At 62.2% G+C, this 27,700-nt stretch overlaps 1 protein-coding gene and 1 long non-coding RNA gene across 2 annotated transcripts in view; both read left to right on the forward strand.

Annotated features, from left to right (window-relative positions):
* LOC119104689 (rap guanine nucleotide exchange factor 2-like) overlaps positions 1-22,303 on the forward strand; it is a 24,368-nt gene extending 2,065 nt beyond the window's left edge. Inside the window, 28 exon segments of the mRNA XM_037228407.1 lie at positions 1,667-1,714; positions 2,049-2,159; positions 2,568-2,676; positions 3,244-3,385; positions 5,131-5,270; positions 6,432-6,462; positions 6,464-6,550; positions 7,408-7,512; positions 8,482-8,618; positions 9,175-9,325; positions 9,988-10,167; positions 10,169-10,186; positions 10,957-11,056; positions 11,554-11,700; positions 12,925-13,039; positions 13,922-14,114; positions 14,749-14,921; positions 15,727-15,847; positions 16,647-16,760; positions 17,043-17,142; positions 17,422-17,558; positions 17,815-17,889; positions 18,611-18,721; positions 19,158-19,328; positions 19,731-19,858; positions 20,478-20,569; positions 21,831-21,914; positions 22,284-22,303. Of these exon segments, the coding sequence (XP_037084302.1) occupies positions 1,667-1,714; positions 2,049-2,159; positions 2,568-2,676; positions 3,244-3,385; positions 5,131-5,270; positions 6,432-6,462; positions 6,464-6,550; positions 7,408-7,512; positions 8,482-8,618; positions 9,175-9,325; positions 9,988-10,167; positions 10,169-10,186; positions 10,957-11,056; positions 11,554-11,700; positions 12,925-13,039; positions 13,922-14,114; positions 14,749-14,921; positions 15,727-15,847; positions 16,647-16,760; positions 17,043-17,142; positions 17,422-17,558; positions 17,815-17,889; positions 18,611-18,721; positions 19,158-19,328; positions 19,731-19,858; positions 20,478-20,569; positions 21,831-21,914; positions 22,284-22,303 (3,140 nt within the window).
* A 159-nt stretch (positions 22,304-22,462) lies between these two features.
* LOC119104673 (uncharacterized) lies at positions 22,463-23,549 on the forward strand. Its single transcript, XR_005094984.1, has 3 exons — positions 22,463-22,558; positions 23,001-23,156; positions 23,517-23,549. It is a non-coding gene; the product is annotated as an uncharacterized LOC119104673 (long non-coding RNA).
* The last annotated feature ends 4,151 nt before the right edge of the window (positions 23,550-27,700 follow it).

A 27,700-nucleotide genomic window follows, 5' to 3' on the forward strand; every position in this document is an offset into this window, starting at 1 on the left:
CTACTAACGACGTGGTTTCGGCTCCTTCAGAAATAATTTGGAGAGGGGGAACTCAATGCGGCTGCTTCCTTGACCTCGTAGCAACGTAAATTTTGGGCACCAAATGACCACTGTAGTCGGCGCGCTCGCAAACCCCAATTAACAACAGCAACACACCATAAACTTTCTGTGTGGCCGTATCACACCGACCTGAGACTGCACTAGCTCTTACCTCTTAGGTATGGGCTAATCGACAACTGGCTCGTTGCGTGTCCTGTGCCTTGATGTACAACGGTCCTGTTGGCGTTGTCGTTGAGGTGGTGCACTGTTTCTCTGGTGATTGATTTGTTGGTGGTGATTGATCTGGTGGTGGCGGTGGTGGTGATCTGGTGGTGATGCACTTCTGGTACGGGAGGCGTAGCGTTTGATTCTATCGGGTGATAGCTCCTTGACAGGTCTGTGTGACGTCACTAGAGCCTGTGCTGCACTGAACGGTGTGGAGATGTCTGCAGTGTGTTGTGGTTATCCTCCCGACCTCGCCCATTGGCGGGTCTTGTGACGTCACTAGAGCTTGTGCTGCACTGAACGGTGTGGAGACGTGTACTCTGCGCTGTGGTTGTTCTCCCGGCCTCGCCCATTGGCTCGCACACTTGCGTTCGTGGGTCGACTGCAGCTGTCTCCTCTCTCCAGTACAGCATGCGGTGGTTCATGGCAGTGAAGCGGGCGTGTGGTTACTGGGCGGTAGCCAGACGTGGTTCGTGCCATGCTGTCGGGTATCGTAATGCATGAAACAAGGGTATTTGTTGACGGAAGCGATGTTCTGAGTCGTGAACGATTTGGGCGGCTTGAGGCCAAGAAGGTGCTCAGAGGAGTCAGAAGCTCTAAACGAACTAACATAGATAGGACAGTAGTTATAGCCTTATCCATCTGAGAAAGGCCAGGAGAATGGATTTATAGATGCGTTGATGTTTCAGCAACATGCCTCTATCGAAACAATAGACTTCTGCTATTTGTTTCGACAAAGGCGTGTTGCCGAAATTTCAACGCGTCTTTGTCTCCATTCTCTTGGTTTTCTGCGAGGAATAAGGCTTTTGCTACCGTCTTATCTATGCGAATAATGTTCCTCGCAAATGCACGTGACAACGTACGTAGTTTCAGACGAACTAACCACTCATTTCATGACCCTGTGACAAGTTGATGCAAATAAGATTATTTTTAAACTTGCGCTAGATTTTGGAGGACGCGCGTTAGGCACACGGCTGCGCTGGCCAACGATGCCGTCAGTGAACCTACGTTCATGGGAATCGGTTTTGCGCGTCGGCGCCGCATGTTGACCACCCGTTCCCCATCGGCATACCGTGTGCCGCAGATCGGTCACCAGGAGACTGTAGTGACGTACGTGCCGTGTCCCTCAGATCGACTACCGGGACACTGTTGTGACGTACGTGCCGTGTCCGCAGATCGGTCACCAGGAGACTGTAGTGACGTACGTGCCGTGTCCCTCAGATCGACTACCGGGACACTGTTGTGACGTACGTGCCGTGTCCGCAGATCGGTCACCAGGAGACTGTAGTGACGTACGTGCCGTGTCCCTCAGATCGACTACCCAGACAGCAATTTGATGTACGGCGGCCGGCGTCGCTCGTGTACGGCGGCTAACCTGGAGCGTCTGCTGGCGCTGGAGCAGGAGGAGGTCAGCATCCACTCACGGCTGGCCAGTCTGGACGACCCGCAGGTGCGTGGCCGCGTGGCGGGTGGGGTGGGACGGAAATCGGAGGGTCGGGGGTTCTGTTCCCGCTGCGGGAAGTTTTTCACTGATGCGGGATCATGCGATGGTGCGGCGTCGGTCACACGTGGATGAAAGTGAGTTTGTTACTTTAAGTAGCAGCCTTATTAGCATTAATTGGTGAAGCTGTCCCACTCTCGTGACGCGTGCGGTGTTCGTCCCCCAGCCACCGCTGTAGCAGGTCTGGCCGCCTGCCCCCTCCCTGCCCATCGGGTGGAGGGGGAGCTGTTCTGACCGCCCCGGACCGTCTGGCCGCTGTCCTGACTGGCGCCCGCTCCGCCAGGTGCTGGTGAACAACATGCACCTGCTGTCGCTGTACAAGAACACCGGCTCTCGCTGCTCGTCCGACACCAGCTCCGCCTACAGCGGCTCCGACACCATGCAGTCGCTACAGGTGGGACTGGTGGGACTGGGACTGGGATCAGAACTGGGACCGGGACGCGCGCTTGCAGCGTGGCGTCAGGCGAGACGAGTCACCGCCTCTAGTTCAGACGTGGTGTAGTAACTGAGGCTTCCCCTTGGCAAAGCAGTCATCGCCCTTTCTGTTTCTGCCATAGCTCAGTGAGGCTCCATGTCATTCACGCGTAGCAACACAGACTGCAATTCCTATGATCGGAAATTTTGATGTCAGGACGCCCGTACATGTTATTTTGTGGGGCAAAGGATGGTAAACGAAGTCAACACAGACAGGTTGTACCTATCTTGACGGACCTCGCCGAAGACCGTGCGGTGTGTCCGTGTGCCGACACGGTCCGGCGCCGGGCCGACCCGGTCTGAGGTGTGTTGCTCGCGCCGTCGTCAGTCGAGTATCGACCCCACGGAGTGGACCTGACGGGCCTCATCGAGACCACCGTCGACTCGGACGAGGACGAGGAGGACATGATGGCCACCATGGACTCCATCACGGCCAGGTGCGGCTCGATGAGGAGGAGCGTGATGATGGGTTGATGGTTGATGACGGGGTGATGATGTATTTTTGCGAATGGTGACTGGGGTGGTTATTATTTGTGTTGATCAACGACGATATGACGGTTGTACTTTAGTTCTCCATATCCTGATCAGGATGATGGCAACTTTTGTTGGCCATGAATAACCAGTTGTTTTGTTGATTAACGACGATATGACTTGCTTTGTGGTACGCATTATGATGAGGACGATAATTAACCGCAAAATAATGATATTGCGTGTTTTTTTTTTGGTGTGATGATCAAGGTGATAATCGTGTTTCAAGTGTGGTGATAGCACGGTAGTCATACCTCTGGTGTCGCACGCGCTGCAGAAATGTGCCCACCTCTGAAGCAGACGTTTAAACCAACAACCAACATCACCACATCTACGACTCACGTGGTGCGTACCGCTATCGTGGGTGCCACCCTCGGACGCCGTGCGCGCCGCTTATCACCGCTGTGACGGCAGTATTAGCCTGGCGCGCCCGGCGTCGTGACGCATTGTAACGCGTTGTCCGCGCCGCCGCGCAGGGACGCCGTGCGCGACTGTCTGGAGACGGACCCGGCCAACCGCACGGACGAGGACGTGGAGATCCTGCTGGAGTTCACGCAGCACCTGCGCGCCTTCAGTAACATGACGCTGAGTGTGCGGCGCGCGCTCTGCAGCGTCATGGTACGGCCGCCTGCCGAGACTTTCGTCGCCGTCGTGACCGACTCCAGACCTTCCTTCTACCTACAGACCTCCCTCCGCCGCCGTGACGGCCTCCCTCCGCCGCCGCCGTGACGGCCTCCCTCCGCCGCCGTGACGGCCTCCCTCCGCCGTCGTGACGGCCTCCCTCCGCCGCCGTGACGGCCTCCCTCCGCCGCCGTGACGGCCTCCCTCCGCCGTCGTGACGGCCTCCCTCCGCCGCCGTGACGGCCTCTCTCCGCCGCCGTGACGGCCTCCCTCCGCCGCCGTGACGGCCTCCCTCCGCCGCCGTGACGGCCTCCCTCCGCCGCCGTGACGGCCTCCCTCCGCCGCCGTGACGGCCTCCCTCCGCCGCCGTGACGGCCTCCCTCCGCCGCCGTGACGGCCTCCCTCCGCCGCCGCCGTGACGGCCTCCCTCCGCCCCCTGACGCCTCCCTCCGCCGCCGTGACGGCCTCCCTCCGCCGCCGTGACGGCCTCCCTCCGCCGCCGTGACGGCCTCTCCCCTCCGCCGCCGTGACGGCCTCCCTCCGCCGCCGTGACGGCCTCCCTCCGCCGCCGTGACGGCCTCCCTCCCCCTCCCCTCCGCCGCCTGACGGCCTCCCTCCGCCGCCGCCGTGACGGCCTCCCTCTGCCGCCGCCGTGACGGCCTCCCTCCGCCGCCGCCGTGACGGCCTCCCTCCGCCGCCGCCGCCGTGACGGCCTCCCTCCGCCGCCGCCGTGACGGCCTCCCTCCCCCCTCCCCGCGTGACGGCCTCCCTCCGCCGCTGACGGCCTCCCTCCGCCGCCGTGACGGCCTCCCTCCCCCTCCGCCGCCGTGACGGCCTCCCCTCCGCCGCCGTGACGGCCTCCCCTCCGCCGCCGCCGCCTTACGGCCTCTGCCCCCATCCCCGCCGCCGTGACGGCCTCCCTCCGCGCCCGTGTCTCCCTCCGCCGGTGACGGCCTCCCTCTGCCGGCCGCGCCGCCCGTGAATGACGGCCTCCCTCTGCCATCTGCCACCCGCGCCCCGCCGTGACGGCCTCCCTCCGCCGTCGTGACGGCCTCCTCCGCCGGCCGGAACGGCCTCCCTCCGCCGCCGTGACGGCCTCTCTCCCCACCGCCGCCGTGGCGGTCTCTCCCCTCTCTCCACCGTGACGGCCTCCCTCCGCCGCCGTGACGGCCTCCTCTGCCGCCGCCGTAGCGGCCTCCCCTCTCCACTCCCACCGTGACGGCCTCCCTCCGCCACCTTTCTCTTCGCTGGCTTGACCGACGGATAGGTGGTGCTGGGCGCAGATGAGCACCACGTAGTGTTGGTGCTGTTGCGTCACCAAAGCACCAATATGCAAATGGCACGGGACGATTCGCGGTGGGATAAATTGGGGGGTGGAATGGGAAGGTGTGTGGGTGGTGTGTGCAAACTGACCTGCCGCAGTGTGCACGTGGCATTTTTACGTTCGTCGACGGCTTTTCTGGCATCCGTTTGGTGCGCCGCTGCCATCATGACAGGCCGGCGTGGGCGTGTCGTAAAACTCCAATCATCATCATATTACGACAGCTTAAACCGCGCAAAATCCGTTCCAACGTTCAACTCCGTGACCTGTACGTGTGTCGGTGCGCCCGGGGACACGTCGTCACCACCACCACCGCCGCCGCCGCCGCCTGCACCTGCCGTGTGCCCTCCGCCCCCGTGCTGCGTGTGACGCCTCCTCGGCCGAGTCGTCGCTCTCACTCTGCCCGCCGCGCGACCGCCAGGTGTTCGCGGTGGTGCAGAAGGCCGGTACGACGGTCATGCAGGACGGCGAGGAGCTCGACTCGTGGTCGGTGATCGTCAACGGCCAGGTGGAGATCAGCGGCCCCGGTCTGCCCAGCACCGAGCTCGGCCTCGGGGACAGGTGAGCGCTGAGGGAGATGGTGGCCAGCGGCCCCGGTCTGCCCACACGGGCTCGGCCCTGGGGACAGGTGAGCGCTGAGGGTGATGGTGGCCAGCGGCCCCGGTCTGCCCAGCACCGGGCTCGGCCCTGGGGACAGGTGAGCGCTGAGGGTGATGGTGGCCAGCGGCCCCAGTCTGCCCAGCACCGGGCTCGGCCCTGGGGACAGGTGAGTGCTGGTGGTGTGATGCTGGCGGCATTGTTCGTTTCGCCAGGCTCTGGCGCAGTGGTGTAAGATGGCACTCCCGTGGTATTCATTGCTTGCTGTTCGTTGGATTATGTTAGGTGAGTGGTGTAAATGTAACATTGATGCAAAACACAGCCGAGGAAAATTATGGTATTGATGGTAGGCATTTTATTGAGTTGCTAAGAAATGTTACGCTTTTCCCTGATGCCACGATGATAATTGTTATGGTAATGCGATAAGCCGATGTGGCGTCACTGGTGCTGCTGGGCGTGACGACGCTGACGATGGCACCCCCCGCCTTCTGTCCCCTGTCCAGCGTGTGTGACCCGGTCCTCGGTCCCTGTCCAGCGTGTGTGACCCGGCCCTCTGTCACTTTCCAGCGTGTGTGACCCGGCACTCGGTCCCTGTCCAGCGTGTGTGACCCTGCCCCTCTGTCCCCTGTCCAGCGTGTGTGACCCGGCCCTCTGTCCCTGTCCAGCGTGTGTGACCCGGTTTCGGTCCCTGTCCACGTGTGTGACCCGGGCCCTCATGTCCCTGTTCCACGGGTGTGACCTGTCTAGCTTGTGTGTGTGACCCGGCCCTCTGTCCCTGTCCAGCGGGTGTGACCTGTCTAGCTTGTGTGTGTGACCCGGCCCTCTGTCCCTGTCCAGCGTGGTGACTCGGCCCTCTGTCCTGTCCAGCGGGTGGTGACCCGGCCCTCTGTCCCTGTCCAGCGGGTGTGACCCGCCCTCTGTCCCTGTCCAGCGGGTGTGATCCGGCCCTCTGGTCCCTGTCCAGCGGGTGTGACCCGGCCCTCTTTCCCTGTCCAGCGGATGTGACCCGGCCCTCTGTCCCTAACCAGCGTGTGTGACCTCCGCCCTCTGTCCCTGTCCAGCGGGGTGTGACCCGGCCCTCTTTCCCTGTCCCAGCTTGCGTGACCCCGCCGCTCTGCCCGGCAGCTTCGGCATCACGCCCACCATGGAGAAGCTGTACCAATCGCGGCGTGATGCGTACCAAGTGCGACGACTGTCAGTCGTCTGCATCACCCAGACCGACTACTACCCGCATACTGCACCAGGTCAGACGGGTGACGGTCACGGCGCCGCGGCTGGCCGCTCCGCTGTTGGGCGACGTGGTAGTGTTGTGGGGAGCAGTTTTACCAAATGACGATGATGTGTTCTGTGACATGGGTGTTGTTTCGTGTATTTATCCGGCTCGGTAAATCAGCGTGTTTTTCATATAAATTACGATACTGTGCCTCTATTTGTGCTAGCAGTTTCGTCTTGAGATCTTGAGTCGGAACAGTTACTTATGGCTTTAAAGTTGTGCTTCATGCCATTTTAGGCCCCTCCGCGTGCAATGCCCCGAAGGTTTGTGTCAACAGGTAGACACGTTTTGTAAGGGCGCTTGCCCCTTCGGAAATTCCAAAGCTTCCGTCACGCCCCGCTGCTTCGACAACCCGGGGCGTTTCGTTCAGAGGGAGCTTGCCAGGCCGAAGATGCAGGCGTTTAATCGCCTCGATGTTCAGCTCTGGCGGAGGGACTCGCATCTATGCGCACCCCCTACAGATGTGTCTGGCCTGCTCCTGCTCCTGCTCCTGCGCATCGGTGCAGGACGACTGATGTATCCGTGCCTGTCGGGTGGTTGCTGCTGGTGGCCCCGTTGGTATATGCTGCGAGCCGGGTTTCGTGCCGTGTCTAGTTTCTGGCCGCCGGGAGGCTCGAAACGTCAGCAGTGTATGTTTACTCACGGCTGATGATTTTGAGGGAAGTTGGGGCGAAGGACAGGAGATCTGTGGTCACTAATCAACCAGCGACAATGCTGGCGATTTTCTGTCGGAAATTGGCGATGTTGATGGTTTGAAACCTGGCAACCCTGGTACGCGGCCGCGTTTCTGCGCGCCGCCGCGCTAACCACGGCCGCCGCCGCCGGCAGGGGGAGGAGAACACGCGACGCCACGAGGAGAACGGCGAGGTGGTGCTCGTGACGGAGCACCGCATACTGGACGCCGGCTCGGCCAAGGGGCACTGCGTCATCAAGGTACGGTCACCGCATACTGGACGCCGGCTCGGCCAAGGGGCACTGCGTCATCAAGGTACGGTCCCGCATACTGGACGCCGGCTCGGCCAAGGGGCACTGCGTCATCAAGGTACGGTCACCGCATACTGGACGCCGGCTCGGCCAAGGGGCACTGCGTCATCAAGGTACGGTCCGGACGGCGGCAGAGGCCTCTCCTGACGCTGCCGACGGCGCTACGGTGCGGCGGTGAAACTGGCGACTTTCTGCGCCAACTTGGCGATAAGTGTCGGTAAGAATCTTGCAGCACGTCATCTTAGTGCCGTGTTTTCTGTGGCTATTCTGGCTCGCCTTCTTCGAGTTAGATGTTCGCAGTCCTTGCAGATGATGGAAAGCCTCTAAAGTTATAAAGTAGTGAAGCAATAGTTGCCTTACGCCGACTGGCGCTGGCCGCCACACTGCTGCTGGTGTGAGCTCGCTCTGAGGCACCGAGCACGGGGCCTCACTGCACCCGCGTGGTTCTGTTGCGCGTCAGCAACGCTCACGCTCTCGTCAGGGGTTACATTGTCAGGCGTTATCAAACTGTGGTGACGTCATTCGTGGAGGTGACGTCACCGGGGTGTATCGACATGGATGGAACGTGGCGCTGTCATGGCGCGGTGATGGAAGGGGCGGGAGGAACACTATGTTAGTGTAGGTGGTGTGAGCCCTGGCCGCCAGCGAAGTGCTGCGGTGACGCCGTCGCTTAATGGGTGGTTGTTATGTGTGTCGTGGCCTTTGACGTGTTCGCCATCGGCATCACCTGTGATTGCCATCTTCATTGCCTCCATCACGATTACAGTATTACGGTACACCGTCGTCGCCATCATGAGCACTGTCTTCGTCACCATCATCATATTATCATCCCCACCATCATCACTGCCATCATCATCACCATCACTTGCATCTCATCATCACCACCATCATCATGACCATCACCGTACCACGCGGCAGGGCACGCCGGAGCGGCTGATGACGCAGCTGATGGAGGAGAACTCGCTGATCGACCCGTACTACGTGGAGGACTTCCTGCTGATCCGGCGGATCTTCCTGCCGCAGGCCAGCGCCCTCTCCGGCCAGCTGATGCAGTGGTGTGTGCGGACGTTAGCTGACTGACTGTTGATGGCGGAGCTGACCGCAGCGACGGCGCGTTGATGTGTGTGAAGGCGGGGGCGGGGCTGACCGTGTGTTTGATGTGTCTGTCTGTGGTGTGTGGGGCGCCGCCCCGCTACGAGTGGAATGTTCCGGCAATAGCTGTCGCCTGGCGTGAGGGCGTGGTCTAGGGAATGACCTCGCCCTCCCCCTCCAACGACATAAACCCCCAAGTCTGTGACCTCACATGGCGTTGAATCCTGAAGGAGCCAGGGTTTGTGACTCGGAGTGTTAATCTGCCTTGGACCCGCGTGACCGTGACCCCCGGGCGATGCTAGCTTCATTGATTCCGAGTGCCGGGACTGCTTGACTCCGTGTGACCTTGACTCCCGATGATGCCAGGTTCACTGACCCGTAGTGCTGGGATCACTTGACCCCGTCTGGCCGTGGCGCCCGGCGGCTTCAGAGTCAGTGACCCCGTGTGACCTTAACCCCATGTGACATTGACGCCCGGAGGCTTCAGGTTCAGTGACCCCGTGTGACCCCGACCCCCAGGTTTCGTGACCCCGAGTACCGGGACCGGGTGACCCGTGTCGTGCTACAGTGGGTCAACAGCCACTTCATCGACTTCGAGACGGACCCGGCCATGATGGACTTCCTGGAGCGCTTCGAGCTCTGCCTCGAGTCGAACAAGATGCATGGCCAGGTGGGGAGCACAACCGCCGGCGGGGTGTGGGGGGGGGGGGAGGGTGGGGGCGGAGGGCGCCGGTTGGGAACGAGGGTGGGTGGGACTGCCAGACGCTTTCGTGGGCAGCTGTATAACAACGTGATGTAACGATGGGATAAGATATTCCTTTGCTGTGATGGTATCGTCTTGAGTGGGCGTGAAGGTTTGTTGTCGGAAACGCTGTGACTTCTGGCTTGGTGACGCACCCTGAACTGGTGATATGGATAGCCAAGCTTTTTATCAGGGCCGGCAAGTCCGTTGCAGTGAGCGTGTGCCACATCGTTCCGTACGCATCACGTCCGCTGGCATGGGCAGCTTCCGTCACGGGTGTTTACTACTAAGCACCACACAACGCAAGCTCGTGACATTCCCAGACTCACGCCGATTTCCCAAAATTGTCTCGAGGAGTGACGCTTTTGCACGTCGACGTAGGTGCCATGCAACCCTATCAGCAATCTGTATCGGCGTCTGATGTCGTCGGCATGGCGCTACCATAGATTGGCTTATCTATGATCTGTCGTCTCATTCTGAGGCGCGGCGCATGCTCGTCTTCCCACGCCGTCGCTGCCAATAGTTGCCCATAGCTGGGCAGCCGCCACCAGCCGGCCCACGCCACCATAACTCGCGCCCACGCTGCGCAGCTGGGCCTGCTGAACTTCGAGTGCGCCGCCAAGTCGCGCGTGCGCGTGGTGACGCTGGCGCGGCCCAACCGCGACGAGCCGCTGCCGTTCTGCCTGCTGGGCGGCTACGAGCGCAATTTCGGCATCTTTGTCACCAAGGTGGAAAAGGGCAGCAAGGCCGAGGACATCGGCCTGAAGCGGGGGCGATCAGATCCTCGAGGTAAGCGGTGTGCGGTCGGACCGCGGGCGCGGGGGCGGGGGGTGCAGGCCGTGGGGAACGCTGAGTGTGTGTGGGGAGGGGGGGGGGGGAGATGGACGGAGGTGCGGGATGTCTTCCACGGTACGCGGGGTGGTGCTGTGGGCGAGGACGTATCCGTCCTCAGAGCTACGTAAGGCCTAGCTGATGGCGGGAGCGGCTCTCTTCAATGGGACCGGCTAGTGTGTGCCGGACGTGTTGGGTTGGCTTCGAATCGACTTGAGTCTTACCTGTGGTTGGTTCTGGCTAGCTGTGCGACGACCTGTGGTTCTGTTTCCTCTTACGATCTGAGCCTCATAAGGGGTGTAGATAGTGTGATGCTTGATGCGTCTGCATAACTACTCTACACTACTCGTCTGGCACACCAGAGGTACGGGGTTCGATTCCCCGCGGTGTCCGCCCTTCCTGGCAGTGTGAGAGGCAGGCGACGCTAGATAGGCTCAGCAGCTGAATGCGTCGTTAAGTCGCAATGACGACGACGGCTTCAGCCTCTTGAGTTGACCGTGTCTCCAGCGTCCTTCGTCTCCGTGCTACCAGCAGCTTCCGATCCTCCAGCCGAGTGGCTCTCCCCAGCCCAGTCGTCGTCAGCCTCTCCCGTCTTCTCCAAGCGCATCCGCTCCTCCCCGCACCACCCGCCGCCGGCCTGACCGACGGCCGGCGCCGCGTCGGCGCGCGCCTGCCCCGGCCGTCCTCGCCGTCCGCTTATGGCGCCGCCGCCGCCCGGCCGTCCCCAGGTGAACGGCCAGAGCTTCGAGCACATCTCGCACCCGCGCGCGCTGGAGGTGCTGCGCGGCACCACCCACCTCAGCATCACCGTCAAGAGCAACCTACTGGGTGAGTGACGCCAGCGGCGACGGCGGCGGCGTCCGCCGGACGGCACCGGCTTCGGTCGCCGGCCCGGCGTGGCTCGGGTCGGGGGCCGGCCGCGGTGGTGCGCCGCCGAACCGCGCTCGCGAACGGATGGTGCGCTAGGACGGGCGCTGAAAAGGCGACCCCGGTTTGAGGATTGTTTAACACGCGTGCAAGGCGCCCGTGGCTGTTGCATGGCATTGGCTGCACACCCGTGCGCTAAAACATAGAAGGTAGGCCTCATCTCATCTCCCAGTGCTTTTGTGCGGGGAAGAGACGAGTTCGCCTTTGAGTGGGGGATTCAGGGGATTTCGCGGAGTTCCAGTTATCTGACGGTGTAGGGACCACGCGGCGGGCTTCGGCTTTCAAGCCAAGCCCTCGAGCTTGACCGCGCGGACCAGGCCGGTGTTGCCGCGCCTGCCCGCCGTGTGTCGTCGCCGCGCTGACCGAGCGCCGCCCCCGGTGCGCCGCCGCTGCCGCAGCGTTCAAGGAGATGCTGCAGACGCCCGAGGACGCCGTGCGGCCGCGCCAGCGCAAGGGCTCCGAGATCGCCGGCCTCAACCACTACCCGCGGCCGCGGCTGGCCGGGCCGCACGCGGCCGGCGCACCGCCGCCGCCCGCCGAACACGGTACGGCGCCAGTGGGCAGCGCCGCCTGTTGGTCGCCGGCTGGGCTCTAAGGCCTTCTGATTGTAGATTGTAAATTACGTGGGGTTAGGTCAGGTTAGATTGGTAGACAGTTCTCAGGTAAGATTAATAGACAGTTATCAGACTAGATTAGCGTGCGTGATTAGATAACAAGTATTTTATGTATCAGCAGTAGATTGTACAAGAGAGCAGCAGTAGATTTTATTAGATTAGCGGCTGATTATACAAGATTGGTAGGAGGATATGTAATATTTCTGATAAATTGCATAAGCCTGGTAGTACATTACATTCTAGTATCTTGACTATTATATATTAACATTGCAGTCTGAATTGTATGGTGCCCATGCGCCCCAGATAGACGCAGTTATTGACCGTGGCTTGTTAGAATGGGAGAAGCTTAACAGTATTCGATAGGGCAAGCAGACGTATTGTAACACGTGTCTGAAGAATTGTGTCCTGCAGCTATACATCCGGCATTGCCTTTACCACATTGTGTTGTCTTGTTTTGAATCTTGGGATGCTGCTGTACATTACATGGGTCTCTTTTGTCTGTGCCAAGCGCGTCGCGTCCCCAGCGTTCTCCGTCGATGACCGTCGGACACCTTGGCCATGTGATCCACCCCCTGTCTGGACCAGACGTAGCAGACCTTGACCACGACCACACCACATCTGGCAGTGAGTAGGAGCATGTGCTCACTGACCACATCCAGCAGACCCTGGCTGGATCCTGACTTGACCTGGCAGACCCTGGTCATAGCTGCCAGGGTTTCAACGTGCTCAGCAGACCCCGACCACACCCACCAGATCCTGGCCAGATCCTGACCTGACCCGGCAGACCCTGGCTATAGCCACCAGGCTCTGAACAGGCCCATCAGACCGTGACCACACCCACCAAACCCTAGCTGGATTCTGACCTGACCCAGCAGACCCTGACCATGGCCATCAGACCCTGATCACACCCAGTAGACCATGACCGCACCGAGCAGACCCTGGCCGGATCCTGACCAACTATCAGACCCTGATCAGACCACCAACACTCCAGGCCTGTGGACGCTCCCCAGTGTCCCTGACCATGTAGCCCTCATCCGCCCTCGACGCTCGACCCTCGACCCTCGACGCTCGACGCTCGACCCTCGACCCTCGACGCTCGACCCTCGACCCTCGACCCGTCGCCTGGCCGTCTGACCTGACCCCGCTGCGCGGCAGACACGGCCCAGAAGGACAAGAAGGAGGTGATCCACCGCACGTTCGCCACGCTCGGTCTGCGCACCATCAAGTTCCGGAAGGCGCTCATCAAGGCTATCACGCACAAGACACCTCTGTGAGTGGGCCGGAGAAGCGGGCGGGGGCGGGGCGGTGAGGGGCAGGCCGGCGGCCGGGGGCGCCGACAGACCCTGCACCGTTGGAGGTCTGTGGCCCAGGTCCGGGGCCTGACCGCCGGTCTGTGGCCTCCTCGGTGGTCTGGCCGGCCCGCGGGATCGCCGCTGAAGGCGTGGACACGGTCGTCCCGGGACGACTGGAGGTGTGGCGGTGCGAGGCGCGACTGGCGTGTGTCTGCTGTGGAGGTGTTTGTTGTGCTGCCGTGCAGCCGCTGGCTGGGGGGCGGCGCGGTGGTCGCCAGCGGGACGGGACCGCGACGCACCGCGCTCCGCCGCCAGCGCGGCCGAGCTAGTCACGGACTCACGGGCGCGCCACTGATGCACAGAGTGGTGCCAGTGCTGCCACGTTGACCACTGCTTTCTTGTGCCGTTGTACATTGGCTCACCACTGGTGCTGTTTTTGTTCAGCACTTCACCGATGGCAACGGTGGCCATCTCGGTCGCGCGTGCCACAGTCATTATTGGGTAGTGCTATTTCATCCAGCGGCACCACTGGTGCCATTTCACCTCAGTTCGCCACCAGTGTCGCTTCGCCTCAGCGCACCACTGGTGACGTTTCACATGGCACTGTTGGTGCTATTTCACTGCCGCACTTCTGGTGCCATTTCACCTCAGTGCGCCGCCGGTGCCATTTCACCTCAGTGCGCCGCCGGTGCCATTTCACCTCAGTGCGCCGCCGGTGCCATTTCACCTCAGTGCGCCGCCGGTGCCATTTCACCTCAGTGCGCCACTGGTGCCATTTCACCTCAGTGCGCCGCCGGTGCCATTTCACATCTGCACCGCTGGTACCGTCTCACGTCAGCTCACCACTGGTGCCGTTTCAGCCAAGCGCACCACTCCGATGACGCGCTGGTGCCGGGCGGCGCGGCCGAGCCGGGCTCGGGCGCCATGTACCACTCGCACAGCAACCCGGACCTCAGCCAGCTCAGCTACGACGAGTGGAAGTTTGACTACCCGGAGCACGTGCTCAAGGTGTACAAGGCCGACCAGAGCTGCAAGTACCTGCTCGTGCACAAGGTTAGTGGCGCGGCGTGAGCGGGAGCGAGTGCGCTGCTGCTTTTGGGGCCCGTGAAGTGACGTGATTTGGCTGTGTGGTTTTATGAATGGATCTGGTAACTGTTACTTGATTAGTGGTAACACGCGCTGAAGTACAGACATGTTATACGTCGGGGAAGTTGAAGTTAATTTGAGGTAAAGACGTTTGCATTTTAGATTGAAAGACAAATGATGGGGCTGTTTTGCCGCAAGTTGTTGTTAGCGGCAGTGCCGTGCGCATGCTCGACTGCTGTCCGCCCTGGTGTCCGGCTGTTCGAATTCAGTAATGGTGCTATCATTAAACCTGTGCTCTCTCCATGACGAATTTGGCGGTTGATTGAAGATGGCGTTCATCCATTCGATTATTGAGAATTCCACGTTTTAACACGACGTTGCAGTGCCAGATCTCATATTTCTAGCGTTGGATCTAAGGCGCCGCACGCCAAAAGTGACGCAGAAATGTCATCGGCATCCCCAAATGTTCCGCGAAGTTCTCTGGCCTGCCGCGGCCGCAGCCCGCGTCCGGCGCGAGCCACCGCTGCCGTCCGGCCGTTGTCAGCGTGCTCTGAGGGACGGCCTGACACCGGCTTCCCCCCCCCTCTCCCTCCCCCGACAGGAGACCACGGCGCGCGAGGTGTGCATGCTGTCGCTGCGCGAGTTCGGCATCACCGACCCGAGCAGCAACTACAGCCTGTGCGAGCTGACGGCCGGCGCCGGCGGCGTGGTCAAGCAGCGCCGCCTGCCCGACCAGATGCAGAACCTGGCCGAACGTATCGCCCTCGGCAGCAGGTGGGCATCCGCGGCGACGGCGGCGGGGAAGCCCCGGGCCGGTGGCGGCGGGAAGCCCCGGGCCGGTGGCGGCGGGAAGCCCCGGGCCGGTGGCGGCGGGAAGCCCCAGGCCGGTGGCGGCGGGAGGCCCTGGCCGGTGGCGGCGCGTAGTGCTGTCGGGACGGAACGGATGAGGGCGTCGGCCCTGACGGTGGAGGGTTAAGGACGATGGCATGGGCGCGAGCTGGCTCGTTACCTAGGAGTGTGTGTGTAGGGGGGGGGGATGGAGGGGGGAAAGCGTTGTCCCGCGCGCCCGGCGGCGGTGTGGTGTTGGGTGGTGGGTGAGCGAGTCGCCCTGGGTGGCAGCTGAAGGCGTCGACATCGCCGGCGAGGTGGTGCTGAACCACGGGGGTGTAGACGTACGTGACATACCGCGCACCGTTAAGACAGGCCTGACACACCCCCTTAGTTACGGCGTGTGTGCGACACGCTGCCCTCGGTCGAGACGCGTAATACACCGCGCTCCCTTGGGACATGTGTGACACACCGCCCTCATTTGAGACAGCGTGACATATCGCCCTTAATTGAAACATACGTGCCACAGGTCGACCGGTTCTTCACGCTCCGTTTTATCGACGACTCGTGCGGTGGGCACTAGGTGATACCGCAGTTGAAGCAGTCGAAAGCCTCAACAATGATTCTGGATGATTCTTGGTTTGGTGCGCGTGTTCTCCGCGGCCGCGCGGCGTCCAGCGCCCGTGCCCATGTGCGTGCATGCTCGTGTGGCGTCAGCAGTCCAGAGCGCGCGCGTCGCCTCGGCCGGCAGGTACTACTTGAAGAACAACCAGGTGACGGAGCCGCTGGTGCCGGACGAGCTGGCGGCCGAACTGCCGCGCGAGGGCTCCGTCCACTTCCTGCAGCTCAACGCCCTGGAGGTGGCCGTGCAGGTGAGGCGGAGGGCGCGCCTGGCCGCGAGGAGGCGCTGCTCCGCGGAGGGCGCGCCTGGCCGCGAGGAGGCGCTACTCCTCAGAGGGCGCGCCTGGCCGTAAGGAGGCGCTACTCCTCAGAGGGCGCGCCTGACCAAGAGGGGGTGCTGCTCCGCGGAGGGAGCGCCTGGCAGTGAGGGGTCGCTGCTCCGCGGGGGGAGCGCCTGGCAGTGAGGGGCGCTGCTCCGCAGAGGGCGCGCCTGGCCGCCAGACAGACGCCGGCCGATGATGAGGCCGGCCGGCGGTGGGACGACGGTTCGCGGTGCCGAGGGCGCGCACGGGGAGCGACGGTGTGGTCCGACGTGCGATGTGAGTGTGTTGTCACCAGTGGAGGGTGCGGTCAACGTGTTGGTGCAGGACGCGAAGTAAATGCAGGTTAGGTGGTGCTCTGTTCAGTGGAAGTTTGCAATCGAAGTATTGGTATGCTACGTTGGATGCGAAGAATAAGGACACGTTTGTGAAGACAGGACGGGCCGAACAGTGCACACCAGGAATGGCATTGCGAGTCGTTCGTGAAAAACACAAAATCGAAATGCACGTATACTATGATGCACGTTAACATGAAATTCTCTAGATTCAGACATCTATCAAAATCGAAATGCTGGTATGTTTTGTGAGATTCCTGACATGAAGACATTTAACGATATGGTGCATCCAACGCGTTGTTCGACGTGCCTCCCCAGAGCAGTGTTGCGACGTGCGCGTGGCTGTGTATTGACCCGAGCCGGGGCCTGACGCCCCGCCCCCGGGCCTGTTTCAGCTGACGCTGGACGACTTCAGCTTGTTCCGTCAGATCGAGGCCACCGAGTACGTGGACGACCTGTTCGAGCTGAAGAGCCGCTACGGCACACCCGGCCTGAAGCAGTTCGCCGAGGTCAGAGGAGCGCGCGGCTCCCCCCCCCCCCCCCTGTGTGACCCTCCCCTTCCCCGGCCTCAGTCCCCCCTTCCCCGGCTGCGTGTTGTCTGGGAGGCGTCAGATAGTCGGGAAAAGAGATCTTGGAACACCCTGGGGTGTCGCCCTGCGTTTTTTATTTGTTACGCATGAAAGACCGAGTGCCGAATGCCCTTATTCGTGCCATCGAGTGTCCATCACGTGCTCTGTGTGCGCCGCCGCCTGGCCTTGACCTCTGCCCCCGCCCCGCCCCGTGGTCAACAGCTGGTCAACCGTGAGATGTTCTGGGTGATAACTGCCGTCTGCGGCGAGCACAACCTAGTCAAGCGCATGAAGATCGTCAAACAGTTCATCAAGGTGGCACGTGAGTAATCGACGCCGCGCGCCGGCTGGAGAGCCCGCGCCCGCCCTCTTGGCGACGCGCTGAACACTCGCATTGATGCGTGGTTCGTTTGGTGGTCGCTTTTGTTGTGAAACTGAGGTCAGAGTTGGCCTGCAGCGGCTGGTGGCGCTGTGTGGTGATGCTGGGACTGGTTACGCTGTGTGGTGATGCTGGGACTGGTCATGCTGTGTGGTGATGCTGGGACTGGTCACGGCGGGGTCGGTTACGGTGGTGACTGGGTGTCGTTGTCGCCGTCCCCAGGCCACTGCAAGGAGTGCAAGAACTTCAACTCGCTCTTCAACATCGTGTCGGGCCTGAGCCACGGCGCCGTGGGGCGGCTGAAGCAGACTTGGGAAAAGCTGCCGACCAAGTACCAGAAGATGTACAACGACATGCTGGTGCGCATGGGGAGGCTGTACCGCGGGAGGAGAGGGATGGGAGGCCCAGTCCAGGGGAAAATTGACGTTTCTGAGTGGTGGTGAAGTCTTGGCGGAGGTGGGGGGGGGGGGGGGGGAGGGCGGGACGCGGCCCACTGAGCCGCGTGCAGCCGCGAGGAGGTAGGGACGTGTGTGGGAGGGGGCGCTGCTGACCCGACCTGATTTGGCCGTCCTGATCTGACCTGACCCGACCTGACCGTTTGCCGTCACCCGCCAGGCGCTGATGGACCCCAGTCGCAATATGTCCAAGTACCGCAACCTCATCACGTCGGAGCACGTGCAGCCGCCGTTGGTGAGTGGACGGCGACGGGCGGCGGCGCCGAGCGCTGTGACGTGCTGGACATCTGGATCCGTCGGCTCCGTCAGGGCGTCTGGCTCCGTCGGCTCCGTCAGGGCGTCTGGCTCCGTCGGCTCCGTCAGGGCGGCCGGCTCCGTCGGCTCCGCCAGGGCGGCCGGCTCCGTCGGCTCCGTCAGGGCGGCCGGCTCCGTCGGCTCCGTCAGGGCGTCTGGCTCCGTCGGCTCCGTCAGGGCGGCCGGCTCCGTCGGCTCCGCCAGGGCGGCCGGCTCCGTCGGCTCCGTCAGGGCGGCCGGCTCCGTCGGCTCCGTCAGGGCGTCTGGCTCGGTCGGCTCCCGCTCGTCAGGCAGATAGCGTTTGGCGTTGCATCCTGCCATGTTGACTTATAACGGAGTCGTAAGGTATTACACGCTGTAGACTTAATTGTAACATGAATTATTAGTTGGATATGAAGCACAGGTATGGGTTATAAGTTAAGGAATTGTAAGTTAAGTGTCGCGTAATAGTTTCTAAGTATTGAGCTGCATCGCTACAGCTATTGAGCACCTCAGCGTGTTCTGGACGTGGATTTGGTGGGCGGTTGGGAAAGCACGTCGGCCGTCGTGAGCACGTCCCGCGGTGTTCATCGCCTGGTCCTCTCGTGTCGCCGATGGCCGCTCGTGTGGAGGAATGTCCGCCGCAGCCGTCTCCGACTGACCGTCCGTGCCCCTGGGCGCAGATCCCGTTCTACCCCATTGTCAAGAAGGACCTCACGTTCATCCACCTGGGCAACGACACCTGGGTGGACGGCTTGGTGAACTTCGAGAAGCTTCGCATGATCGCAAAGGAGGTGGGTTAGTGGCACTAGCTGCCCCCCCCCCCCTTCCTGGAATGCCCCGGGGTGATGAGGTCAGGTGCATTTTGCACCTGATTTAGTCAAATGGGCTGGAGCATGGTATGTCATGTTATGTGTAACAAGTTATTATGGCCAAGTTATGTTGTGACAGCATAACGGGCCATAATAACACATAACATGATATAGCTTGGCTATAACAGTGCGTTATTATAACTAAGTTATGTATTATTTGGTTCAGTAGGAGTTTAGTCAGGTGGATTTTTTATTTTCATTTAGCATGGTGTAGTCGAACCATTGGTTGTCAGAGTGCTCCCTGTTCGGCGTTCTGTAACATCGCCGGGTGCGGTCGCTGCCGGCCACGTGCTCGGTGCAGTACGTACGACACCCGCGTGCTGTATGCCGTGACCGCACCGCATCCGTGCCGCCCCAGGTGCGCTCGCTGTCGGACATGTGCTCGGTGCAGTACGACGCCGGCTCGATGCTGGAGCTGGTGGGCCAGTCGGGCCTCGGCCAGCTGACGCTGACGGCGCAGCGCAGCGCCACCGTTAAGAGGCGGCGCAAGTCGCAGGCCCAGTCGAACCCCAAGAAGATGTTCGAGGAGGTGAGGGCGCGAGACAGACGCGAGACGGACGTAGTGAGCGCGGCGGACGCGGCTGGCCGCCTGCGGGTTGTGTCGGTGCTTCGTTTTTGTGGCGTAGCGACGAGAGGACGTGTGATGGGGGGGGGGGGGGGGTGAATGCGCGGTGTCGGCTATATGTTGTCGTTAAGAGGGTGTGTTATGGCGTTAAGGGCGTGTTCTCTTTCAGGGGGAGGGGGGCGTTGCCGTCACGAGTGTGCGGCACAGGCTCGCCTCTGGCCGGTCAGTGAACCACCCCGGTACATCCCGCCACATCGCTCCGCGTTGTCCCGCGACGATGGCGTCCGCCGCCTGTCCGTGTCGGTGTCAGTCCGTGTCGCGCCGGTGTCACCGCACCTCTGGGTGTGTGTGTGTGTGTGTCTGCAGGCCCAGATGGTGCGGCGCGTGAAGGCGTACCTGGCGCACCTGGCGGTGGTGCAGGACGAGGAGCGCCTGCTGCAGATGTCGCTCGAGTGCGAGCCGCCGCCGGCCGGCTCCTCCACCACCACCACGAGGTGAGCGGCGCCGCGCGAGGAGGCCGGCGCGCGCGTGCGGTGTTCGCGCGCTCGCCGGTGTGGGGGCCGACGGGAGGCGCGGAGACACGAGCGGCGACCATTCAGAGGAACCATAGGTCGCGTCGCGCCACGTCAGGTTTACTACGTGGAACCCTAGCAATGGGTGTAATTTGGCTGCAATAGGGCTGCATGCTACACACGCCCATTGAATAGGTGTTTTGTTATATACCATGCTGTCACGATGCAGTCCATAAGTTGCATGATAGCCCTCACTGTCGTGGTCGTTTACTGAGCCGTCGCCGGGCTCCAAGTGCGTGTGATACGACATGCCAAGTGCGATGTGTCCGCCTCGTTTTTCTTGGCTGGTGAGCTGTCCCAGCGGCGGCGTCGCTCGGGGGCTGCGGTAGCCGTCTGCTGTTTGTGTACCGTGTTGCTGTGTTCCGTGTTGTGTTCCGTGCGGCGGAGCTCGGTCGCCAGGCTGACGATGCCCGGATCACCGGTCGGGGCGTGCCGTCCGACGGTCCGGACACTGCTGACCCTTACCCTGTGACCCTCACCTTGTGACCCTGACCCCGACCCTGACCCCGACCCTGACGGTGTGTGTGTGTGTGCGGCGCAGGCGGCGGCACCCGTCGCCCACGTTGTCGACCACCAGCAGCGCCAGCTCAGCCAGCGCCGCCAGCGACGGCCGCCGAGACCGGGCCAAGTTCGGTGAGTGCCCCCGCCGCCGGCGCACGAGCGGCGCCTTGGACTAGGACCGGAGCCGGGACCGGGAGTGGGAACCGGATTGGTCCCGGGACCGGGACCGGGACCGGGACGGGACGGAGACCGGGACGGGACGGGACCGGACCGGACCGGACCGGACTGGCCCGGACTGGAATGAATGAACTGAACTGAACTGAACTGAACTGAACTGAACTGAACTGAACTGAACTGAACTGAACTGAACCGAACCGAACCGAACCGTACCGTACCGTACCGTACCGTACCGGGACCGGGGCGGGTTGATGGGCCATAGCGCGGGCTGGGTGCGAGTTGCGGCGCAGGCACCCTGTTTCGCCCGGGCGTTACTGAAGCAGGTCAGCTGGTGGTTGGCCTGAGAGGGTTGGCCTGGCACTGGCTGGCCGGGCGGTGCGCGAAACAACACCCCAAAACACCCGGTGGGGTAGCCCTGCCTGACTACGAAGACCAGATCGAAATTATCGTCCGCGGTACTCGGATGCCCCCAGCGGGACCGCCCGGCGCTCAGCCCGAGTCTGAGCGCTCTCGGGCAAGCCAGCTCAAATCAACGTCTCGCGATGTTTCGGTGTCTGCGTCGCCGTGTCGTCTGTCGGCCGATGGCGAGACCGCGGCGGCTGCGCTGCGTGGCGGCGTGGGCGGTCAGCGCCGCTGCCGGTCGGCGCTCGGGGCGGCCAGGCTACGGCGGATGCGGCGGTTCGAGGTTGTCCACAGCGACCGTTGGGCAGCGTTGTGGTGTGCTGCGTGTTTTGTCACTGCGGCTGGTCACGTTTTGCGCTGCGGCCTTGTGCTTGGGGCTGTTGATGTCCAGGTCGTGCTGTCGCTCCGCCCCTGGTACGTCGCACCTTTTCGGCGGTCACTGCGTCCTCCTGTGTTAATTCCTGATACTCCAGTCATTGTCATCGTATGCTCACTGCTGCCGTTGACCCATTTGTTCTGATTGTCTCGTTTTGTTGCCGTCCTCACCCGCCGCGTGTGTGCATTCTGTGATGTGCTCTTGCCGTGTTTCGCTGCCTTCGTTCGCGTCCCTTCTCCTGTCCCCGGCCCCCGTCCCCTGTCCCCCGTCCCCTATCCCCTGTCCCCTGTCCCCTGTCCCCCGTCCCCCGTCCCCGTCCCCGTCTCCGTCCCCGTCCCCGTCCCCGTCCCCCTCGCCTCCTCCCCTCTCGCCCAGCCCCGCCGCGGCTCCGCGCCGTGCCGCGCCTCACCACCTCCGTCCCGCCTCTTCCGTCGGCAGGCGCCGCGTCCCCGAGCGCCGTGCGCAAGCTGATGTCGCTGGCCGAGACGAAGACGCGGCCGCACCAGCCGGCGCCGCGCGCGCCCCACCTGCTGATGGCGGCCGGATCGCCGGCCTCATCGCCGTCGCCGGGGCAGGCGCGCCGGCGCGCCGCCGCAGGTGTGTGCGCGCGCCAGCGGTCCCGCCATCTTGGTGTGCGGGGAGACCGCTGTCGTTTGATGGCTGTCTTCGTTGTCGTGTCGCCGCGAGCGTGGCGGGAGGTGGTCGGTGGGGCCGCTGGCGAGGGGTTGCGTTGGCGCGTGGTGGTGACGGGGCGGGTGGCGTGTCGCTGGGTTGTGCACGGGGAGGTCGCCGCGCTCGGCGGTGTGGGAGCTGGCCCGCGGCCGGGCCTGCCTATTTCGCAGTAGGCGAGTTCCAGCTGTGTGCAGCGCTCCTCCCTTCACCTGTGTGCAGCCTTCAGGCCACGTACATAACACAACATACACAACAAACACTGTGTAACTGTGGACCGTTGACCCGTGCGTCGCCGCGTCGACCGTCGCAAACCTGCACACTGCGCGGGCGTGCGCGTCACGCGTACGCCACGTGTCGGCACGTGTCTGACCGAGCGGCGCGCGGCGCGGCAGGCCGCAGCCACGAGCGCTCACAGTCGGACACGCTGCCGGTGGACCTCAGCTCGGAGAGCAGCAGCGTCACCAGCATGCCGCTCCGCAAGACGCACACCAGCGGTATGTACAGCGCCGGCGCTCCGCCGCCGCCGCCTGCGCCGCGCACAGCCAGCCTCGAAGCGCCCGAAAGCGCGCCGATGGCGGCCGCCGCCCCCGGGCTCGGCGTGCCGTGTCGGCCTGTTTCGGAGGGCGGCCGTGGCGGTGTGAGGGAAGGCGGTGTGCGTGGTGTTGAGGACCTGGCGTTGGTTGTTTCTCTGCCGAGGTCGGGAGTGCGGGGACGTTTGCCGAGCATCAGTGGGCCACAGTGGGCCCAACTCACCCTAGAGGTTCATCGTGCCTTCCCCCTGTCCCCTTCCCCCAGGCGTCTTTGGCGCGATTTTGCGAAGGAACATCCGTTGTCGTTTCCATTGGTTCGATGCCCGTGCCTCTGCCGTCGTCGGGGTGCATCAGCCCGCCGCCGCTGTCGGGTACACGGACGTCGCTAACGGCCGCTGGCTTGCAGCGAGTTCAGTGGCATCTGGCGACGGCCCGGGCAACGCGAGTTACGGCGCCCACCATTACGAGGCGCCACGGTACGACGCGGCCGGCCCCAGCGGCTTGGAGCTGTTCACCAACTCGCCGATGCGGCACTACATGTACCTGCCCAAGCCTAACGCAGGTCGGTCACAGTCTAGTGTTATATATATATATATGTATATATATATATATATATATATATATATATATATATATATATATATGTGTGTGTGTGTGTGTGTGTGTATTATGTAGGACGTGCGGACCGAGCTGGGGCTGTGTTTGGCTGGCTGCTTGAACGTGATACTCGGAAGCGAGTGCGGGAGGGGTAAGACTGCATTATCACGTGTCCAGCAAAAAGCCTGGGACCGCGACGTCTCAAAGTGCCCTAAACACCAACAGAGGGTTCACAATGCGCTTCAACGCCGCGTGTGTCGGCTGATATACCGCCGATGTTGTTCCTGCACCCAAGCCGTCGGCCTGACGTCCCCCTCTGCCGCAGCCGGACCCCTCCGACCGCCGCCGCCGCCGCCGGGCGGCGCGCCGTTCGCCGCGGCGGCGGCGGTGGCGCGGCCGCGGCCGCCGGCGGTACCGGCGCCGCCGCCGCCGGCGCGCGAGTCCCGCCGCCGCGGCCCGGGCCGCCCGCCGCGCGCACCGCACTCGACCGGCGCGCTGGCCGCCGCCGCCGCCGCCGCGGCAGCCGCGAGGGTGGAGGACTCCGACCAGGACGGTGAGTGGTGCTGAGAAGGTGGCGGGGTGGGCGCTGTGCTGCTGTGCTCTGCGTCAAGCGTTGCTCAACGGATATAGACCGGGACCTAGCCATCAGCTTTCCTGGAAGGTAAGGTGGACGTCAGGTGCGTGGCTCCCTCAGAGTGCGCGAATGGGACGGCTCATACTTGGTCCGCCCGCATTTCCGTCAGTGTCGTGTGTCCAGTTTTCGTCGAAGGGTATGAGGAGAACATATTCTGGAGTGCAAACTTACAATTGTCGTGCATGCACTCCTAACTCAAAGACGCCAACCTAAAATAGGTGTTCGCCGTTGCGTTTGGTTCTCTCTATCTCCGGCGTCTCCTCTCGTTGCGTACTTGTTTCCGGCTATGAGCCCTTGCCATGGTCCCTCCTATAGCTGGTTGGTCTCTGTGTGTGCTCCGCCCAGCGCACGTGCTCGTCCACACGTGGGGCGGGCGGGCAGCCGCGGTCAGTCCCCCTCCTCTGGCAGCGATGCCGCGTCTCGCGGTCGCCAGTTGACGTCCAGCGTCGGTCGTGCCGTGTCGAGGCCGGCGGCCGCCAGCCTGACCCGACCTGACCTGCCTGACCTGACCTGACCTGACCTGACCTGACCCGACCTGCGGTGCCGGCAGACGACGACGAGGACCAGGTGTCGGCGGTCTGAGCCAGCGTCCGTGTTGGCGTTGTGCCAAGCCAAAGATAGTACCGCCGCCGCCCCCGCCGCTGTCGCTGCCGCCGCCGCTGCCAGCGCCGTCCCGCCGGCCTGGGGCGTCAGCTAGGACGCGGAGGCGTGCGGGCAGGCGCAGTCTGGCGGGAGACCTGCGAAGCGGCGAGAAGCTTCCGGCGGGCCGGGCGAGGTTCGCGGTAGAGCCGGCAGGCGTCGCCGCGGACGCGCTCCCTGGGGTCGGTGCAGGACGTGCGGCGGCTGACGGTCAGCTGGTGTCGCTGCGGGCGCAGATAGCCGGGGGCCTCAGCTGGAATTTGTAGGGGCCCTGACCCCGGGGACGGCGAGGACCCGACCCGCCTCAGGCCCGTAGAAACCTCCCCCCTGAGTGGGCGGGGGCCGCCGCCGTGACGGTTTTGGCGGCCGCTGGCGCCGCTGCCCAGGCCACGGTAGTTGCGCGGCTCGCCGCGTGGCGCCCGCCACTGGCGTGTTCGGGCGCGCGGCCGCCGGTGTATTTATTGGAAGATGCCGGCCATCGGGGGGCCGCCTCGGCGCGGTCGGCGCCCTGAACAAGACTGTTGTATCACGCACTCCGCACAGAGCAGTGGAACTCGATATTTTTGTCAAGTATTTTTGTATATTCACGTTTGTTTGCACCAGCGCAATGTTAGCGTAGTCGTATGAGCTGAGCTGGTCAGCCGCAGCCGGACCGAGAGGCGGCGCTGCGGCGCGTTCGCCGCGACGTCGCGCGCGTGACGTTCAGTGTTCCCCCGACAAAAGGCGCCTCGCGCATCCACCGCGGTGACAAGCCAGATCGAACGTACAAATGGTGCCGGGGCGGCCGCGGCGGCGAGCCAGCCTCGCCGCCGCGGTCCACGCTCCGGTTGGGCGACGCTCGCGCGGGGTCGGGCGGCGGGCGCGCGCGCGCTGAGGCGCCGACGCCGTTCTGCGCCAGCGGGATGCGCAGGGCGATGTGCGCTGAGGCGGTGTCCGTCTGGAGGGGCCGTTGCGATGATCGCGGGCCGGGGAGGAAGGATCGGCGCGAGCCCCGGTGCCGGCGGTCGGCGTGTCTGTGAGTCTTCTCTGTGAACTGGTGAGTGCGCCGCGAGCTTTTCGTGAACGGTAGCTCCCCTTTTCAGTCTTCGGTATAGACTGTCTTGCCTTTTTTGAGAGCTTCCTGTGGATTGGCTACCCCTCGTGTGTCTTCTGTGACAAGTCTTGTCCCCTTTTGAGAGGTTTTTATAAAATTGGTGTCCCTCTGTGCCTGCTCTGTACTCTGCCTTGCCCTTTTTAAGAGCTTCCTCCGAACCGCCCCCCCCCCCCCCGTCCCCTTATGCGTCTGCTCGTTAGCCTATTGCCCCCTCTGAGCGCTTTCTGTGAACCGGTGCCTTGTTTGCTCCCACCCCACCCCACCGCACCCACCCTCATGTTTGGTGCGTACCCCTTCGATGAACTGATCCCTGTTGGTCTTTTGCGCGGCTCCGGAGCGTCGTGGTCCACTGTGCTTCCCGGGTATCTTCTCAGTGAGAGTTCTCTGTGAGTCCGTCTGGTGATCGTCCTCCCGTTGACAATGATCTGTTTGTGGGTCGTTATCACGTGTACCGCCGAGAGTGCTGCCTCTGAGATGTCCCTTTCGGCCATGTGAACTTTGAGTCGTCTCTGTGGGCCGGCTCCGTACGTCGTCTCGTGAGCCGTCTCTGTTAGAGGTCTGTTAGTCGTTTCCGTGATGCGACTCCGTGATTCGTCTCCGTGATTCGTCTCTGTGAGTCGTCTCCGTGAGTCGTGTTCTCGAGTCGTCTCCGTGAGCTATCTGTTCCGCTTGTCTCCTCCATGATGCGCACCGCCGAGTTTGCCGCCGGTGCTGACTTGGCGTGCTTTCGGAGCCAAGATCTGAGAGGGGAGAAAGATCTTCCGTCCGGGCCCATATCACAGCCACGGCCGCCGTCGCCGCCGCCGCGTTTTGGACGACTTTTACAGCCTGAGAGCGGCGTGCTACAGTGGCGCCGCGTAGCGTCATTCCGTTACCGTGAGATTAGCGTGAGGGCGGGTTATGTTCAGCTGGTGACGCAAGGTTATGTTCAGCTGGTGACGCGAGGGTGGGTTTATGTTCTCCTGGTGACAGGGCGCGCGGGAGGAGAGTGAGAGTCGGTCTCTGTGATGTTGGGTGGAGTGTCACGCGATCGCTGTTGCAATTGCCTATTTGTAGTCCGGTGTTTTGACAATACAGCCAACTGACACCGTGGTGCTTCTGCGTTTGCTGGTGGCCGGCGGCGGAAGGACGGTGGAGCGATTGTGATTGAAATGACTAGGTCGGAATCAGTATTTTTAGGTGAGTGCTCCACATTTGTAGGGCGTTTTGAACTGGAGTAACCATCTTGAAGACCATTCGGTGCAGTTTACAGTCCTACCCTTCTCAAGGCCTAGCGCCCCCCCCCCCCCCTCCTCCATTTTCTGATCTACACACCCGCGAAGATCTACAGACTATTTCAAGGTCATTCAGGCATCCATGACGCCATAAGGTCATTCAAATCCTGCCATTTCATTGGCTATGCGGCGATCAGGGCCCAGAAAAGGAAGTAGTCGAGTCGTCCATATCTGGCGTTGGCGAGCACGATTCCTAGATAAAACGGTCATCGATTGGCTCTCAGTCAATGTTGTGAGAGACGATGACGTATCGAGGACCATATTAACTGAATACAATAATTGTGTGGTATAGGACAGTATTTTCCCCTAAACGTACACCAATGGTTATAAGTGAGCTGATTTCATCATGTGATACTTGCTTCAATGTCCTGAGATGTGTAGCATTCCCTTCAACGGAAGGGTGAAAGAAAGGCTGCGACACTTGACGGGCACTTGACTTGAGGCTGCCGACCGATATTTTCACGCGTTGGTCGAGTGTTGCGGTGATTTGTGGGAAACCGGTTCACAACATGTAAAAGGAATGCAGCTGAAAAGTTAAGTTGTTCAGACAACAGATGTTGAGCCCAGTTCAAATTTATTTGGGAGTGCTTCGCAAGTAGAGACGAGCGATACGAACCCAACGATACGAATCTGCGCGACACTAGTGCGCACGACGAAACTTAAACATCAAAAACTTACGTCCGTCGTTGCCCCTAATGTAAAAACTTACACCCATCACTACCTCTACTGGAGAAACTTGTACAGCCAATGCCAGTCTACGGGATTATTTCTACCGCAGACCTACACGCGACATCAGTGATTCAGCAAAGACTTGCGGTTATATCATGCCTCTAAAGCAATAAGTGATCTAGGTTTTTGCAGTAGACGCT

The sequence above is a fragment of the Pollicipes pollicipes genome, unplaced genomic scaffold, assembly GCF_011947565.3.
Source record: "Pollicipes pollicipes isolate AB1234 unplaced genomic scaffold, Ppol_2.1 Scaffold_6052;HRSCAF=7182_pilon_pilon_pilon, whole genome shotgun sequence".
Classification (NCBI taxonomy): Eukaryota; Metazoa; Arthropoda; class Thecostraca; order Pollicipedomorpha; family Pollicipedidae; genus Pollicipes; species Pollicipes pollicipes.